This window comes from Rana temporaria, chromosome 1 (assembly GCF_905171775.1).
Source record: "Rana temporaria chromosome 1, aRanTem1.1, whole genome shotgun sequence".
NCBI classification, from domain to species: domain Eukaryota; kingdom Metazoa; phylum Chordata; class Amphibia; order Anura; family Ranidae; genus Rana; species Rana temporaria.
The window spans coordinates 396,507,772-396,524,230 of NC_053489.1; the positions used below are offsets into that span (position 1 = coordinate 396,507,772).

Below are 16,459 nucleotides of genomic sequence, written 5' to 3' on the forward strand. Positions count from 1 at the left end.
AACAGAGAATGGTAGAGGAGAGGAGGAAGTAGAGTTGTAAGTAACGCTGAAGGTGCGGTTGGATAAGTAGGTAGAGAACCAGCTAAGAGTAAAGTCACAGAGACCAAAGGATTAAGCATTAAGGTTAATGCATTGTATGTTGTATAACTGATAAAAAATAGTTGGTTGGACATAAAATTTAATCTTAAATGTTTGGGCTCAAGCAGGAATTTATGTGAAGTCAGAAGCTTGCAGGCAGTACAATCTAGCGTTAAACTTTCTCATTAGTATCAACACTTTAGAAAACATGACAGGTCCACAAAGCTGTCATTGTATATAGCCTGAAAAACAAAATTACACTTTACCAAGCACTGTGTATAATAAAAACAGGTGTGTGATGTGTAGATCAGAAGAATCTTCAGCTGTCCATTAAGATATTTCTACACAACAAGTAAAGGCAAGACAAAAAATAAAAATGAGTAAACAATGTAATCATCTTTATTCACCAGTAAAATTAAAACAATATATTTTCTTTAGATCGACATATGCTTTAAAAGCTCTAAAAAGAGTCATTAGTGCATGTACCAATAATCACCAGCTCCAGTGACTAAGTGCTCTTAAACAGACCATGTTGTTGGAACATAGGTGGAAGTGCTTTTCATCAAAACCTGGCCAACACTCCATGCATGACAAAGCATTGCCTTTTTCCTAGTTGCTCTTCTACTCATTTATTTCACATTTTTTGATATCTGCTACACAACCTTGCTACTTTGAATGCTGCGTCATTGCACAGTATGGGGCAGCAAAATCCCAACATATTGACAATAATGATCCAAATACAAGATGATCTCTAGTTAAATACCTCTACTAATTTTTATAATATAATATAATATAACAGGCATCTTCTGGTACAAGGTCCTTGATTTAACATAAATGGCTTTAGCCTGAAAAGCCTAACGAATAGAAACAATATTTTTTTTCCGAATTGCCTCACACATGGCAATGCATCTATATCTGCCCGAGAATTAAATGTAGTAGAAATAGCATCACATTTTAAAATGGACACAAACTGAAAATCATTTTCACCAATTAGCGAAGAAGAGTACAATGGTGATCCTGAAGAGACTGCCAGAGTTTATGGATGGTCCCCACTGTAGCATATATAAACAAAAACGGTTGAGATTCATTCTAAAAGAGATCATTTCATAAATTGGAGGAAGAATGTAGGTAGCCTCTGTGGTCCACTAAATGTGCTTCTGGTCCTCATGTTGCAAAGCTTCCAATGTAATAAGTACATTACATGGAGGAAAAGGTTCTTCACATAAAAAACTGACATGCTCAGACATTAATCTACAGTTCATGCAGAACACATTACTCAGGAAACCTGAACATCCTCAAAACCGGACTCCCATATTTATTTAACTTGTGCTGTACTTCCTACTAACCAGTTAACATTTACCCAAACTTGAACAAACTTCTGGTTTACAGGATTAGCAAGTATTGAAATCAGTTAACAAAAAATGCCCACATTTGTTTAATGTTCCATAATGTAGTCAAACAAGTCAACCGGTTAAACTTATAAGCTGCAGGTCATTTAGAAGTGATGTATGACAAAAAATAGCTCATTAACAATGCTTGCCGAACACTGTAGATAATAGGAGAACAATGGTCTAAGCAGTGTTTAGCTGCAGACATACTTGAAAACATTTTTGGAAAATGCATTTGAAAGGACATGAGGTTAATATAAATACAATTTAAGGTTCGGATACCTGTCTGAAGATAGTCTCTGTCCAGTTTAGTACTACAGTGCACATAACAGAATCCATAATAAAAGTTTAAACAGCAGCCAATTTTGCGTGCAATCTTATCGCTTCTATCCTACTCCATAAAAGAGTACTCCTTTTCACAGTAATTGAAGAGAAAATGTGTATCCATTTGTTAAGAAAATATATATATATGAATATTACATACAATATATTTCAGATTGTACACTGCACCTTGGAAAGAAATTTCTGGGTAGAGTGAGACTTGTTGATGCCTTTAGATCTTCTCTCACAAAATGGCTTCCATCCTCATGAGCACATTATGGTTACTTAATTGCGGGCCGCTATCACAACTGAAAGGGCTACACCCCCTATTGCTATGGCTGTTGCCCCAAAAAGCCACTTCCAAGAGATAGACTGTGTGGGAAAAAAAAAACAGAAGAATGTTAATTGTACAGGTTATATCTGGAGCTTATGACTGCATTCCTTCAACATCCCCTTTATAAAACGGCTTCCACCATTTATTTTTTAACAACATTACAGTCAGTTTTTTCTTGTCCCAGGGACTTAACAAGTGACAAAAAATCTCCACAAACTGAGGGAAACCCAATTTGACTGCCGTCACTGGAACACAGGTCCCCTATTTGGGAATTTCCCATCACTTACTACTCAGTTGAGAATACATTTTAAATTCATCTCCCTTTCTGTCCCTGTGAGAAATGTAACTGGAACAGAAAATGAGACAATCTGAACAAGAAAACCGATGACAAAAACATGAAAAGGCTGAAAGATTTTAATCTTTCACCAGAAAACAGGAAAAATTATTAAGCACAATACCCATCTACAAGCGAAATGTATGGTAAATAAAAATAAAATGGTACTCATCGATCTAGTGGCATGATGTTTTGAGCTCATGGGTCGAGATTGGAATGTGGCCTCCAGTAACATTGCTTATACAAATACCATATATGTATCATTCTACCCCTTATTTTCTGATATAACATTTTGTAGCACTTGATTTGAGAACTACTCACACCCAGCCAGTACCAATGGAGAAAGATTTTTGCCACTTTACCACAGTAACAACCAGAACTGCTGATAACTATTATCCCTGCTTGGTGCATGTCACCAATTTTCCTTGCAAGCGCTTCAATGCTAGAATGGACTATGGAAGCTAAAGGTGTACTCAGAACGTAAAACAATGCAGAGCATGAAGATACTGTTGAGGCACTTGGGTATACTGGGTATGTATCAAAATACATTTAGCACATATGCTGTTTATCAGCTAGAAATTCAAACCCTGTTTATAAGCTGAAGCTTGACACAAAGTTACATGATAGAATTCTGATGACCACCATCAAATTAAAAGCAATAATAAAAAAATAAAAAAAAATAAAAAAAAGTGACAAGTTTGGGACTCAGACTATTGAAATGGGGCACAACTTGAAAGTTGAAAGTCAATGATCGAAACGTCAGTTTCTAAACTTAATATGCTTCCCCCCCCCCCCCCATTTGTGTTTATATCCATAACATATTTTTCTTCTCAAACTGACTAATTTCAATTACCACATTTTCATGGTAACAAGTGAAAAGACTTGTCAAATTTTGTAGGAAAATAAAATATTTTGAGATTGTAAAATATACCTTAGGGACACAAATTCAAGGTTGAGAGCATTAAAACTGCTGATGTTTTATGATATTTTTAGTATACAAGTATAGCTTGATTCTCATTAGCATAAGAGGATGGCTTTAAGCCCTTTACAACTGCATAACAAATAATTTATATGTGGCATCAAAGAAGTGGGCATTCTTCCTGGGCACCACATAAACTGTATGGGCTTCCTTGCGATTGACAGCAGACAGAAGTGGGTGGATTACATAGCCATTGAACATACAGCTAATGGCTTTGGAATATACCCACTGCTTTTCTGTCAATCAAGGCAGGCAGACTTTATGAAGAACTAGTCTCTCAGAGTTCACCATTAGGTTTGCCTTCCTTGGGAATGACAGAAAAGCAGTGAGTGAATTCTATAGCCAATATTGGGCTGTTTAAAGCGGAGTTCCACCCAAAAGTGGAACTTTCGCTTAAACCACTCCTCGCCCCCTTACATGCCACATTTAACTGCATTTGACATCTGTGTTTTTGATGGTGTTGGGAGAATATATTGACACTCAAAGCAGATAACACACCAAATGTATTCTAAACGCAGTGCGGAAAACACACGCAAAACGCATGTTTCCCTCACTGCGTACTGCTCCATATTGAGGTGGAAAGGAGATACCACCTTAGGAAAAAATTAAGTATTAGGTCTTAAGACTACTTTGTCCCTGTGCAAAAAAAAAAAAAAAGTTTCAGTAAATTCAGTGGTTCTCAACTTGGGGGTCCAATGAGGATTTTCCAGGGGTCACCAAAGCCTGCGGCCACCCACTAAGCATCTTCACAGCCGCCCATTTAGTTGTGAAATGTGAAGTGGGAGGGGCTGGAGGAGACCCCATCTGCTGATTTTAGCATAGGTGTCACTGCTACGAGAAATCACAAAGTCAGACACAGTGAGTAACACTACCTGTGATTAGAGTGGCCTTTAAAAGTCCCCACTACAGTTCTCATATAAGCAGGTGACCTTGATCAAGAGCACCTAAGTTGGCTGATCCCAACTCCCCACCAGCACTGCCACTGATCCCAACTCCCCGCCAGCACTGCCACTAATCCCATACTCCCCCACCAGGGAGTAAAAGGAATAAAAATAGAGAATACATGGAAGGGAGAGGAAAAGAGGGGGAGGAACAAAGAAAAAGGGAGAGAAAGAATAAGAGAAAGAACAAGAAAGATGTCTAGAGAGGGATGGGGATAACAAACAAGAAATTAGGAGAGAGAGATAAAAGGGAAAGAAAGGAGAACAAAGAGAGAGTGGTACATCCTAAAATGCACTATAAGGGGTTTTAATATTGTGCGAAGTGGAAGGGACTCAGTGAGCACTAAATATCTGTGGGTTAGGGGCTCAAATTGCTTGTATTAACTTGGGTGCCAACAACCCACAATAAGAAGATAATTTTACTGTTAGGGGTCCCCACAACTTGGGAAATTTTATCAAGGGGTCACGGCACTAGACAGGTTGAGAACCACTGCTCTAATTGGTACACTTCCCACTATGAAGAGACACAGGCAGACCATGCTGCTTAATAAGGGATACATTTTATTAGAAAAATATGTCAATACAACAAAGGGGCCAAGACCAAGTACCCACCACCAACACCAAGATCATGTTAAAAATAAACAGTGTCTGTTTAAGAGCAGTTGCATCACACTCAGACCATGCATGCACACACCTTAACAAGGCAATTGTTAAGAGTAGGTAATATTTGTGGATCAGATTTCTGATCTCAATAGCATATACCATATATAACAAACTCCATCCTGTCACTAGGTTTACTTGGAACCCCCCCCCCCCCAAACAAAGGGCCCATGTTGAGGGGTGGTTGATTGAGTCAGGTTACTAATCCCACAAAGACAGCTTTGACCACTTTACCACTGGGCACTTAAACCCCCTTCCTAACCAGACCAATTTTCAGCTTTCAGTGCACTCACATTTTGAATGACAATTACTCAGTCATGCAACACTGTACCCATATGAAATTTTCGTAATTTTTTCCCCACAAACAGAGCTTTCTTTTGGTGGTATTTGATCACCTCTGGTTTATTATGCTATAAATGAAAAAAAGACAGAACATTTTGTAAAAAAAATAAGTTTTCTTCATAAATTTGGGCAAAAATATATACTGCTACACATCTTTGGTAAAAATAACCCAAATTAGTGATTATTATTTAGTCTGGGTGAAAGTTATAGGGTCTACAAGCTATGGTGCCAATCACTGAAAAAGTATAAATTTGATCACACCTGATGTGCTGACGGTCTATCTCATTTCTTGAGACCCTAACAAGCCAAATACCTCCCAAATTACCCCTTTTTGGAAAGTAGACATTCCAAGGTAGTTAGTAAGAGGCATAGTTCATTTTTTTGAAGTTGTAATTTTTTCCCCACAATTCTTTGCAAAATTAAGATTTTTTTTTTTCACACCAAATTGTCATTATAACAGGTTATTTCTCTCACGTGGCATGCACATTCCACAAATGACACCCCAAACACCCCAAACTATATATATATTCTGCTCCTCCTCCTGAGTATGGGGATACCACATGTGTGAGACTTACACAGCATGGCCACATACAGAGGCCCAACATTGAAGTAGCAACTTCAGGCGTTCTAGGAGCATAAATTACACATCTAATCTCTCAACCACCTATTACACTTTTGAAGGCCCTGGAGCACCAGGACAATGGAAACCCCCACAAAGTGACCCCATTTTGGAAAGCAAACACCCCACATTAGTGCCATCAGTACCACTACAGCCCTCATCAGTGCCACTAGAGTTCCCATAAGTAAGTGCTCATCAGTGGCTCATCACCGCACCCTCATCAGTTCCCATCAGTGCACCCTCATCAGTTCCCAGTTTCACTGATGGCACTAATGTGGCACTGATGAGCACTGTTGTGAATAATCCTCTGCTGGCTCCACTACAAAATCAGGGTCCTCGTTACATTCCTCCATAATATCCTCAAGTAAAGGAGGTTCTACCTCTGATTCTTGAACAGTTAGGGTAAACTGATGACATGTAGAGTTTCTGGCTTCTAGAAATTGAAGGTCCCAAGTGTCAAAAGTTTTCCCAAAAATTCAAAGTGGCAGAGAAATCTGCTTTTGTCAGACAGGTGGCATGGTGCATGCCAGCGAGGGCGTTAGGAGTCAGAAGAGGGGACCAGTGTCATAAGACATTACTTTTGGACAAGGAAACAGCTATCCCCCTAAACAGCATTTCTAGCTTCCTGTAGGCCATATGCAAAATGCATGTTATTCAGTTCTTTTGTCCCAACTCCCTTGTGCCCAAGAGCTGTCATTTCTCCCCGTGAGAAGGTCCTTAAGAGGAGCTATCCAACAGATAAAAAAAACGGACACCATCAGCCAGGTAAACTTTTAAGGAAACTGGCTTCAGCTTGTCTCCTCCCATGCCATGCTCCTCTAATGTGTTTCGACCTCCCACAAGGTTAAAGTGGTTCTAAAACCTCAAAGTTAATTTTTTTAACCTTAATGCATTCTATGCATTAAGCTAAAACACCTTTTGTATGAAGCCCCCTCCAGACCCCCCCTTATACTACCCGAGCCCCATTTTGATCCAGCGCTGTGCATTTGGAGTGGTGGCTCTCCCGGGTCTCTGTCTCCTTATAGGTTTAGAAACAGCAGGTAGAACCACTGGCTCCTGCTGCTGTCAATAACAGCCACTGAGCCAGTAAGGAGAGAGCGGGGGATGAGGGTCGAGCCCTGCTAGGTGTGTCAATGGACACAGAGCACAGGAAAGGAGCACGAGACCCAAGAAGAGGGGGATCAGGGCTGCTCTGTGCAAAACCATTACACTGAGCAGGTAAGGTAACATGTTAGTTGTGTTTAAAAAAAAAAAAAAAAAAAAACGAAATCCTTTACAACCACTTTAAATTATAGGAGGTAGGCGACCTCTACAATTAGGCTTGAGGGAGGGTGAAATGGATTAGAGGGGTGTGGCACCCTGAGATAGCTTTGGAGTCGCCAGGCGATATTAACACAGCAGCCTCATACAACATGTGTACAACTGTTTATCAAATGCATATTTTCAGGAAAAAAAAAAAAAAAAAAAAATCTAACAAAGTGTATTTTAGTGCACACAAATATATTGCACTTTTTTTTTTGCACTGCAAATCAATTATCTTCGTTACCACAACGCAGCACCACCCATCCCTCTTTACAACGCAGTGCCACCCACGCCTAGAACCACACATCCCCCTCCACAACGCAGCACCATCCATCCCTTTTCACAACGCATCCCCACCCACACCCAGCAGTGCACCATCCATCCTTCTCCACAATGCATCCCCACCCGATACAGAGATGTGGTTGTGGAAGAGGGGGGGTACAGAGGTGGCTGTGGAGCAGGGGGTACAGAGAGGTGGCTCCACAGCCACCTCTCTGTACCCCCCTCCTCCACAGCCACCTCTTTGTACCCCAGTGGCGCTGCATCCATATGGGGCACACGAGCGCCGCCATCTCTCGTCACTTCTCATGCAATGCATGAATCTATGGTTGCCACTACCGGCCCCTTGTCAGGCGGCTAGGCACCTGAATTATAGCGGCGTGGTATTTTTTGGAAGCACCCGATTAGAGCCATAGGCTCTAATAGGCATCCAAAAAGGTGAACAGCGTGCCCCAAGCTGGGCACTCGCTGTTCACTCAGAGTTGTGTTAAAAAAGCAAATGAATTGCTTTCCTAACACTAAACTGCCTCTCAGCCAATCAGGTGCTCAGGTCTGTTACCCGTCACCTGATTGGCTGAAACGACAGGCGCTGTGATTGGACGCCTATACAGAGGACGGGAGAAGACATTGTGGAGGACACTGCCGCCGTGACCCGCTGCCCCACCGAGACAAGGCAAGTGCCGGGCGGGGAATGCACACTGGTGGCAATTGATGGGGCACAGTCAGTGGCTGCGTTTGGTGGGGTTTTTCTTTTCAGTTTGCACCCCCCAAAAAATTAAGCACCAGCCGCCCCTCCTTTAAAAGGAATAATTATCTTAAAAATTACAGTCTGATGGCTGAAAAGAAATCAAACCCAGTATGGCAGTATTTCAGTGAGCCAACATCAGGGAAGGCCAAGTGCAATATCTGCCAGAAATTGCAGAGCATGGGAGCAGAAAAAGCGAAGGCTAAAAATACCACAAATATCAGGAATCATCTGAAAGTCCACCACCTCCAACCTTATAAAGATGCACAGAGGGAGAAAGAAGATGCAGCTGCTTCTTCATCCAACTTTCAGCCCACTGTAGTACAGTTGTTTGATGCTAAAAGAAAATGGCAAAATACTGATCCCCGGTCCAAGAAAATTGATACCCTAATCACAGAAATGATTGCCACAGACAACCAGCCCTTTGCAGTTGTTGCAGATATTGGCTTCCAACGCTTGCTGGCAACAATATAACCAAGATATTCAATCAAAAGTGAAAAAAACTACCGCACAGACATGCTGGACAGTGTGTAAAAAAAGGTTACACAGCGAATTAAGACACTAATTGCAACAGAGAATGCTGGCCCCTATTTGTCCTTCACAACAGACTGTTGGTCTGGAGAAACAGAATAGCTTATGAGCCATCATGTCATTTTATAGACCGTAACTGGGAAAGGAAAGTAATTCTAAATGTCAAGGCCATGTCTGGCTCCCATACTGGGGACTATATCAGGAAGATGTTTCTTAGCATGCTCAATGATTGGGACATCAACCAAGAGAGTGGTGCTTGTGCTGCGAGACAGTGGTGCCAACATGATTAAAGGCCTCAGACTGGCAAATATACCAAACTTAAAGCGGGAGTTCACCCATTTAATACATTTTTTTTTTCTTCCCCTAGATTCCTGCTCGTTCGTTCTAGGTGAATCGGCTATTTGTATTAAAATATGAGCAGTACTTACCCGTTTTCGAGCTGCATCTTCTTCCGTCGCTTCCGGGTATGGGTCTTGGGGAGCGGGCGTTCCTTCTTGATTGACAGGCTTCCGAGAGGCTTCCGACGGTCGCATCCATCGCGTCACTCGTAGCCGAAAGAAGCCGAACGTCGGTGCGGCTCTATACTGCGCCTGCGCACCGACGTTCGGCTTCTTTCGGAAAATCGTGACGCGATGGATGCGACCGTCGGAAGCCTCTCGGAAGACTGTCAATCAAGAAGGAACGCCCATTCCCGAAGCCCATACCCAGAAGCGACGGAGAGGATGCATCTCGTAAACGGGTAAGTACTGCACATATTTTAAAACAAATAGCCGATTCCCCTAGAGAAAACGAGCAGGAATCTAAGGGGAGAAAGTGCCCTCTAAGGGTGAACCCCCGCTTTAAGCTGCAGTGCACACACACATTACAGCTTGTGGTGAAAGAGGGCATCAGCAGTCAGCGAGTAGTGGGTGATATCATTGCCAAATTAAAAACTTATGCTACACACTTTAGCCACTCTGCTTGCAAAGCAGCATCTTGGAGCAATCCAAAAAGATCTTGGCCTCCCCCAGCACAGCATCATTCAGGATGTTCCCACCCGCTGGAACTCCACATTACATATGTTGCAGAGGATGCTGGAGCAGAAGCATGCCCTGAATTTATATGTAGCAGAACATGGCAAGTTTACCACACCTCCAGCAGAACAATGGGATATCATCTCAAAATGTGATAGATACACTGGGCCCTATTGAGGAAGCGACTTTGGATATCAGCAAGGCAGAGGCCTCCCATCTCCTGCATTATCCCATGCATAGCTGTGCTGAAGATGGTGCTTCAGGCAGAGGGTCACACCACAAGGGGGATAGAAACACTTAGGGAAACCATGTGGCAAAGCTTGGAGAGACAATTTTCAAAGATAGAGGATACCAAATGTTTGATGCTGGCAACACTGCTTGATCCTCGGTACAAGAGCCATGTATTTGCAGGGGACACAGTGAGCAAAGCAAAAACTTGGCTGCGAGAAGAGTACGCCATTGTGTCCAAGCAGTGGAGATGAACGGACCAGGACAAGGGTAGAAGAGGAGAAGGAGGAACCCAGTCCCTCTGGTCTTCTGGAGAAAATGTACGAAAACATTTTGGGGGCTCATGGAACTCCTGCTGAAGAGTGACGAGCACTTAATTTCCGAGCAGTTGGAGAAGTACCTCCGAGAGCCACTGATAGACCGACAGACTGGTCTGCCACTAGAATGGTGGAAACAGAATGCATCCTGCCTGTGCCACCTTGCACCACTGGCAAGAAAATTTCTCTGTCCACCTGCCTCTTCTGTTCCCAGTAAAAGAGTGTTCAGGGAGATTGGGATGATCTATAAGAAGAGGAGCAGGCTCACTGGAGAAAAATGTGAACTTTTGTATTGTTTACAAACTTGCCTCATTAACCACTTCCCAACGGCTGTACGACTTTGTACGGCCGCAGGGTGGCTCTAAATCTCTAAAACACCGTCTTATTACGGCCTCCACTCTTCCTGGCCACTGGGGGGCGCGCGTGCCCGCCTCATCACAGAGATGCCGATGCGCGTGCCTGGCGGCCGCGATGTCCGCCAGGCGCCCGGGATCGGCAGTTACAGAGACAAGGACGTGGATCTGTGTGTGTAAACACAGATCCACGTCCTGTCAGGGAGAGAGGAGACCGATCTGTGTCCCTTGTACATAGGGACACAGATCGGCCACCTCCCCCAGTCAGTCCCCTTCCCCCACAGTTAGTAACACTATAAAGGGGACACATTTAACCCCTCCCTCACCCCCTAGTGTTAACCCCTTCAATGCCAGTCACATTTATACACTAATTAGTGTATATTTATAGCACTGATCGCAGTATAAATGTGAATGGTCCCAAAAATGTGTCAAAAAAAGTGTCCGATGTGTCTGCCATAATGTCGCAGTCTCAATAAAAATCGCAGATCGCCGCCATTACTAGTAAAAAATAAAATACAAAATAATTCTGTCCCCTATTTTGTAGGCGCTATAACTTTTGCGCAAACCAGTCGCTTATTGCGATTTTTTTTTTGTTTTTTTACCAAAAATATGTAGAATACGTATCGGCCTAGACCAGGGGTGGGCAATTATTTTTTCGAGGGGGCCACATGAGAAACTAAAAATATTTTGGAGGGCCGGGCCAAAAGGCTAAACTCAATACTGCATAAAATCAATTGTATTTCTTTATAAAAAGCAGTAAATATCATTGTTGGACAACTGGTACGAGTACTTGTTATAGACATGGCACAGGAGGGGGACAGAGGCTGGGGACATGGCACAGGAGGGGGACAGAGGCTGGGGACATGGCACAGGAGGGGGACAGAGGCTGGGGACATGGCACAGGAGGGGGACAGAGGCTGGGGACATGGCACAGGAGGGGGACAGAGGCTGGGGACATGGCACAGGAGGGGGACAGAGGCTGGGGACATGGCACAGGAGGGGGACAGAGGCTGGGGACATGACACAGGAGGGGGACAGAGGCTGGGGACATGACACAGGAGGGGGACAGAGGCTGGGGACATGGCACAGGAGGGGTGAGGGGGACAAAGGCTGGGGACAGGCAGCCACTGTTTAATCAATAACAATTGATTAAACAGTGGCTGCATGTGATGGCACAGTGGCTGCGTGTGATGGGCACAGTGGCAACAATTGATGGCACAGTGACTGCGTGTGTTGGCACAGTGGCTGCGTTTGATGGGCACAGTGGCCGCGTTTGATGGGCACAGTGGCTGGGTGTGATTGGCACAGTGGCTGCGTGTGATGGGCACAGTGGCGACAATTTATGGTGGCACAGACTCATGGGCGTCCGCTGAAACTTTTTCAGGGGGGGGGGCGCTTCAGCAGCGGCGATACACAGTCGCATTTTACCCTTTCATTGACTGCTAGCGGGGGTTAAAAGCTACCCCCCCACGTTAAAATTTAAAAACACCCCACTGTGCCCCCTGCATCTTTCAATATCTCTTTGTCCTACTGTGTACCCCCTCTCCACAACTGCACCTCTGGACCCCTTTACATTACACAGCATCCTGCATCACTGGACCTATTTCTATTATTACATAGTTATACAAAATTAAATGGTTCAACTCACCATAATGCAGAAACAGTTGGAGACCCGAGTGTGTCACTTGCCACCATCGCCTGCCACGCGTTGCGGATTGTCACTTGCCACGTCGCCTGACACATGCTTATCACTTGCCACGTTGCCTGTCACATGTTGTGGATTGTCACTTGCCACGTTGCCTGCTGTCACATGTTGTGGATTGTCACTTGCCACGTCGCCTGTCACATGTTGTGGATTGTCACTTGCCACGTTGCCTGCTGTCACATGTTGTGGATTGTCACTTGCCACGTCGCCTGTCACATGTTGTGGATTGTCACTTGCCACGTTGCCTGCTGTCACATGTTGTGGATTTTCACTTGCCACGTTGCCTGCTGTCACATGTTGTGGATTGTCACCTGCCACGTCGCCTGTCACATGTTGTGGATTGTCACTTGCCACGTTGCCTGCTGTCACATGTTGTGGATTGTCACCTGCCACGTCGCCTGTCACATGTTGTGGATTGTCACTTGCCACGTTGCCTGCTGTCACATGTTGTGGATTGTCACCTGCCACGTCGCCTGTCACATGTTGTGGATTGTCACTTGCCACGTTGCCTGCTGTCACATGTTGTGGATTGTCACTTGCCACGTTGCCTGCTGTCACATGTTGTGGATTGTCACTTGCCACAGCGCCTGTCGCACATTGTGGAATGTCACTCGCCACATCGCCTGTCACATGTTTATCACTTGCCACGTTGCCTGTCACATGTTGTGGATTGTCACTTGCCACATCGCCTGTCACATGTTTATCACTTGCCACAATGCCTGTCACATGTTGTGGATTGTCACTTGCCACATCGCCTGTCACATGTTTATCACTTGCCACGTTGCCTGTCACATGTTGTGGATTGTCACTTGCCACATCGCCTGTCACATGTTTATCACTTGCCACGTTGCGGATTGTCACTTGCCACGTCGCCTGTCACATGTTGTGGATTGTCACTTGCCACGTTGCCTGTCACACATTGTGGATTGTCACTTGCCACGTTGCCTGTCACACATTGTGGATTGTCACATCGCCTGTCACATGTTGCGGTCCGGACTGTCACTTGCCTGCTCCAATTGTCCCTTGCTGTGTCCCAGAGTCAGGACCAGGGTTGTCAGCAATGTCAGGCAGCAGAGAAATTATTTAAACTCTCTAAATTCCCGCGGTGCCTACACAGAGAGGAAGGGGGCTGCTGGGCGGGCAGTGAGAGATGATGTAATCTCTCTGCTCCCTCCCGCTTAACAGCTCGCTGATTGGCCAGCACTCGCTCAGGCATAGACACTCACCAAGCCAATCCGCCCAGCCCACAAGTTCTATCACCTGACACCCGTCAGCGGAGCCGCCCGCACTTTTAGCTGTCACTCGCCCGCACACTATGTCACTCGCTCCCTCACCAGCCCACCCAGCTGCCCACGGCCTGGCCTGCTAGCTCTCACCCATCCACGGCACTCACCGGCCATCCGCTGTTAGATTTCAGGGGGTGCCGTCCCGCTGACAGGGAGGGGGGGGGCGATCGGGGGAGATATACAGTGCAGACACCTCACGGCTCTCCTCTCACTGTCACAGCGCCACGGCTCTATTTACCAGAGAACTCTGCAGCGGCGCTGTGACAGGGAGAGGAGAGCCGTGAGCTGTCTGCACTGTAATTCTCCCCCGATCGCCCCCGTCTGTCAGTGGAGCTAGCTCTAATTTCATTCGCTGTGATGCCGCCTTGTTTCCTGCCGAGAATCATGACATTGGCACTGGTTTCTAGGGGGGGGGCGAGAGCCCTCCCTTGCCCTGTAGACACTCCCCCTTGGACGGATCTGTCCAATCGCGAGCAAGGGGGAGTGTCTATGCGACTCCCCCTTGCTCGCGATTGGACAGATCCGTCCAAGGGGGAGTGTCTATGCGCGGCGGGGAAAACAGCTGTTCAAACGAACGCTGTCTATAATGTTCCCCGCCGCGGTGATTAACGTGGCGGCGGCGATTTCGGCGGCGGCGGGGGGGCCGGATTAAAAGGTCCGCCGGGCCGTATACGGCCCGCGGGCCGTAGTTTGCCCAGGTCTGGCCTAGACTGAGAAATTTTTTTTTTTTAAAGTCGGGCTATTATAGCAACAAGTAAAACATTTTTTTTTTTTTTCAAAATTGTCGCTTTTTGTTTATAGCGCAAAAAAAAAAAAAAAAAAAAAAAAGGTGATCAAATACCACCAAAAGAAAGCTCTATTTGTGGGAAAAAAAGACGCCAATTTTGTTTGGGAGTCACGTCGCACGACCGCGCAATTGTCAGTTAAAGCGACGCAGTGCCGGAAGCAGAAATTTCACCTGCTAGTGGTTAATAGCCATTATCTATTGCTGTTGATTTAATTCAAAAGTTTTGATTACCTCAGCTGTTTTTGTGTATTTTTAAGATACAAAGTTGCTTATCTAAATTACATTCATGTGCCTGACTGAAAGCGTGTTGTGTACTTCTGTTTAATAAATGGTTAATTTAAGCAATTTTCTGTATCCCTTCTTTATTATTTAACAAAACTGTTACATTTTACAAAATGGGGGGGGGGGGGGGGGAATTAAATAAAAATCGGCCCAAAATATCGGCCATAGAAAAACCCATATTGGTCGACCTCTAACTGAAATCATTGTCACTGCCGACTTTGTTCAGTGGAGGGGAGTTTGAGGAACACCTCATCACTCTACAGCCGGGTGTCGGCTGAGGAAAATGGGCACAAGCAGATGGCTTATTTACCATCCCCAAGGTAAACACAGAGGGTTACCAATCCAGAAACGGCTAGAAAATAACCATTCATAACTTGATCGAAGCATCAGAAGAAAAAAACAAATGTATTGGTTTAACCACTTAAGGACCGGACCATATGCTGCTTAAAGACCCAAGGTGTTTTTACAGTTCGGACTGCGTCGTTTTAACAGACAATTGCGCGGTCGTGCGACGTGGCTCCCTAACAAAATTGGCGTCCTTTTTTCCCCACAAATAGAGCTTTCTTTTGGTGGTATTTGATCACCTCTGCGGTTTTTATTTTTTGCGCTATAAACAAAAATAGAGCGACAATTTTGAAAAAAATTCAATATTTTTTACTTTTTGCATAATAAATATCCCCCAAAAACATATCTAAAAAATATTTGTTTCCTCAGTTTAGGCCGATACGTCTACCTATTTTTGGTAAAAAAAAAAAAAAAAAAAAAATCGCAATAAGCGTTTATCGATTGGTTTGCGCAAAATTTATAGCGTGTACAAAATAGGGGATAGTTTTATTGCATTTTTATAAATTATTTTTTTTTTTACTACTAATGGCGGCGATCAGCGATTTTTTTCGTGACTGCGACATTATGGCGGACACTTGACAATTTTGACACATTTTTGGGACCACTGTAATTTTCACAGCAAAAAATGCATTTAAATTGCATTCTTTATTGTGAAAATGACAGTTGCAGTTTGTGAGTCAACCACAGGGGGGCGCTGAACGTGTTAGGCTTCACCTAGTGTGTGTTTACAACAGTAGGGGGTGTGGCTGTAGGACTGACGTCATCGATTGTGTCTCCCCTATAAAGGGGATGACACGATCGATGCGCCGCCACAGTGAAGCAGGGGGAAGCTGTGTTTACATACGGCTCTCCCCGTTCTTCAGATCCGGGGAGCGATCGCGACGGAGCGGCTATAAACGAATAGCCGCACCGTCGTCCCGGATCGCTCCCCGAGGGGATCCGACCGCCGCATGTAGCGCGGGGGGTCCCGATCAGACCCCCGACCCACGTCTAGGCAGGCATGTACAGGTACGTTGATGTGCCTGTCCGTGCCATTCTGCCGACGTATATCTACATGCGGCGGTCGGGAAGTGGTTAAGAAGAAAAATACTTCTCCAGAGAACAGGTCAAAGATAAACCTGGGAGTTTCACAGAGTAGGCAGGTGATACACGTTTGCACCAGAGGCAGTCCTAGAAAAAATAAAAAAATCCAGTTTACAGTTACCTGAAGGTAGCCTGCATTTAACCCATGTTCTGAATAAGAATCCTGTGTCCCGTACAATTAAGATAAAGGTTTTATAATAAATGTCA

The 16,459-nt window shown here is 44.6% G+C and overlaps 1 protein-coding gene across 1 annotated transcript in view; it reads right to left on the reverse strand.

The window, feature by feature from the left end:
- Window positions 1-455: 455 nt before the first annotated feature.
- Window positions 456-16,459, reverse strand: part of FKBP8 (FKBP prolyl isomerase 8) — a 130,883-nt gene continuing 114,879 nt past the window's right edge. The window contains exon 9 of the mRNA XM_040322838.1: window positions 456-2,159. Coding sequence (XP_040178772.1) covers window positions 2,073-2,159 — 87 coding nt within the window. The 3' untranslated portion in view covers window positions 456-2,072. The remainder of the gene's footprint in view (window positions 2,160-16,459) is intronic.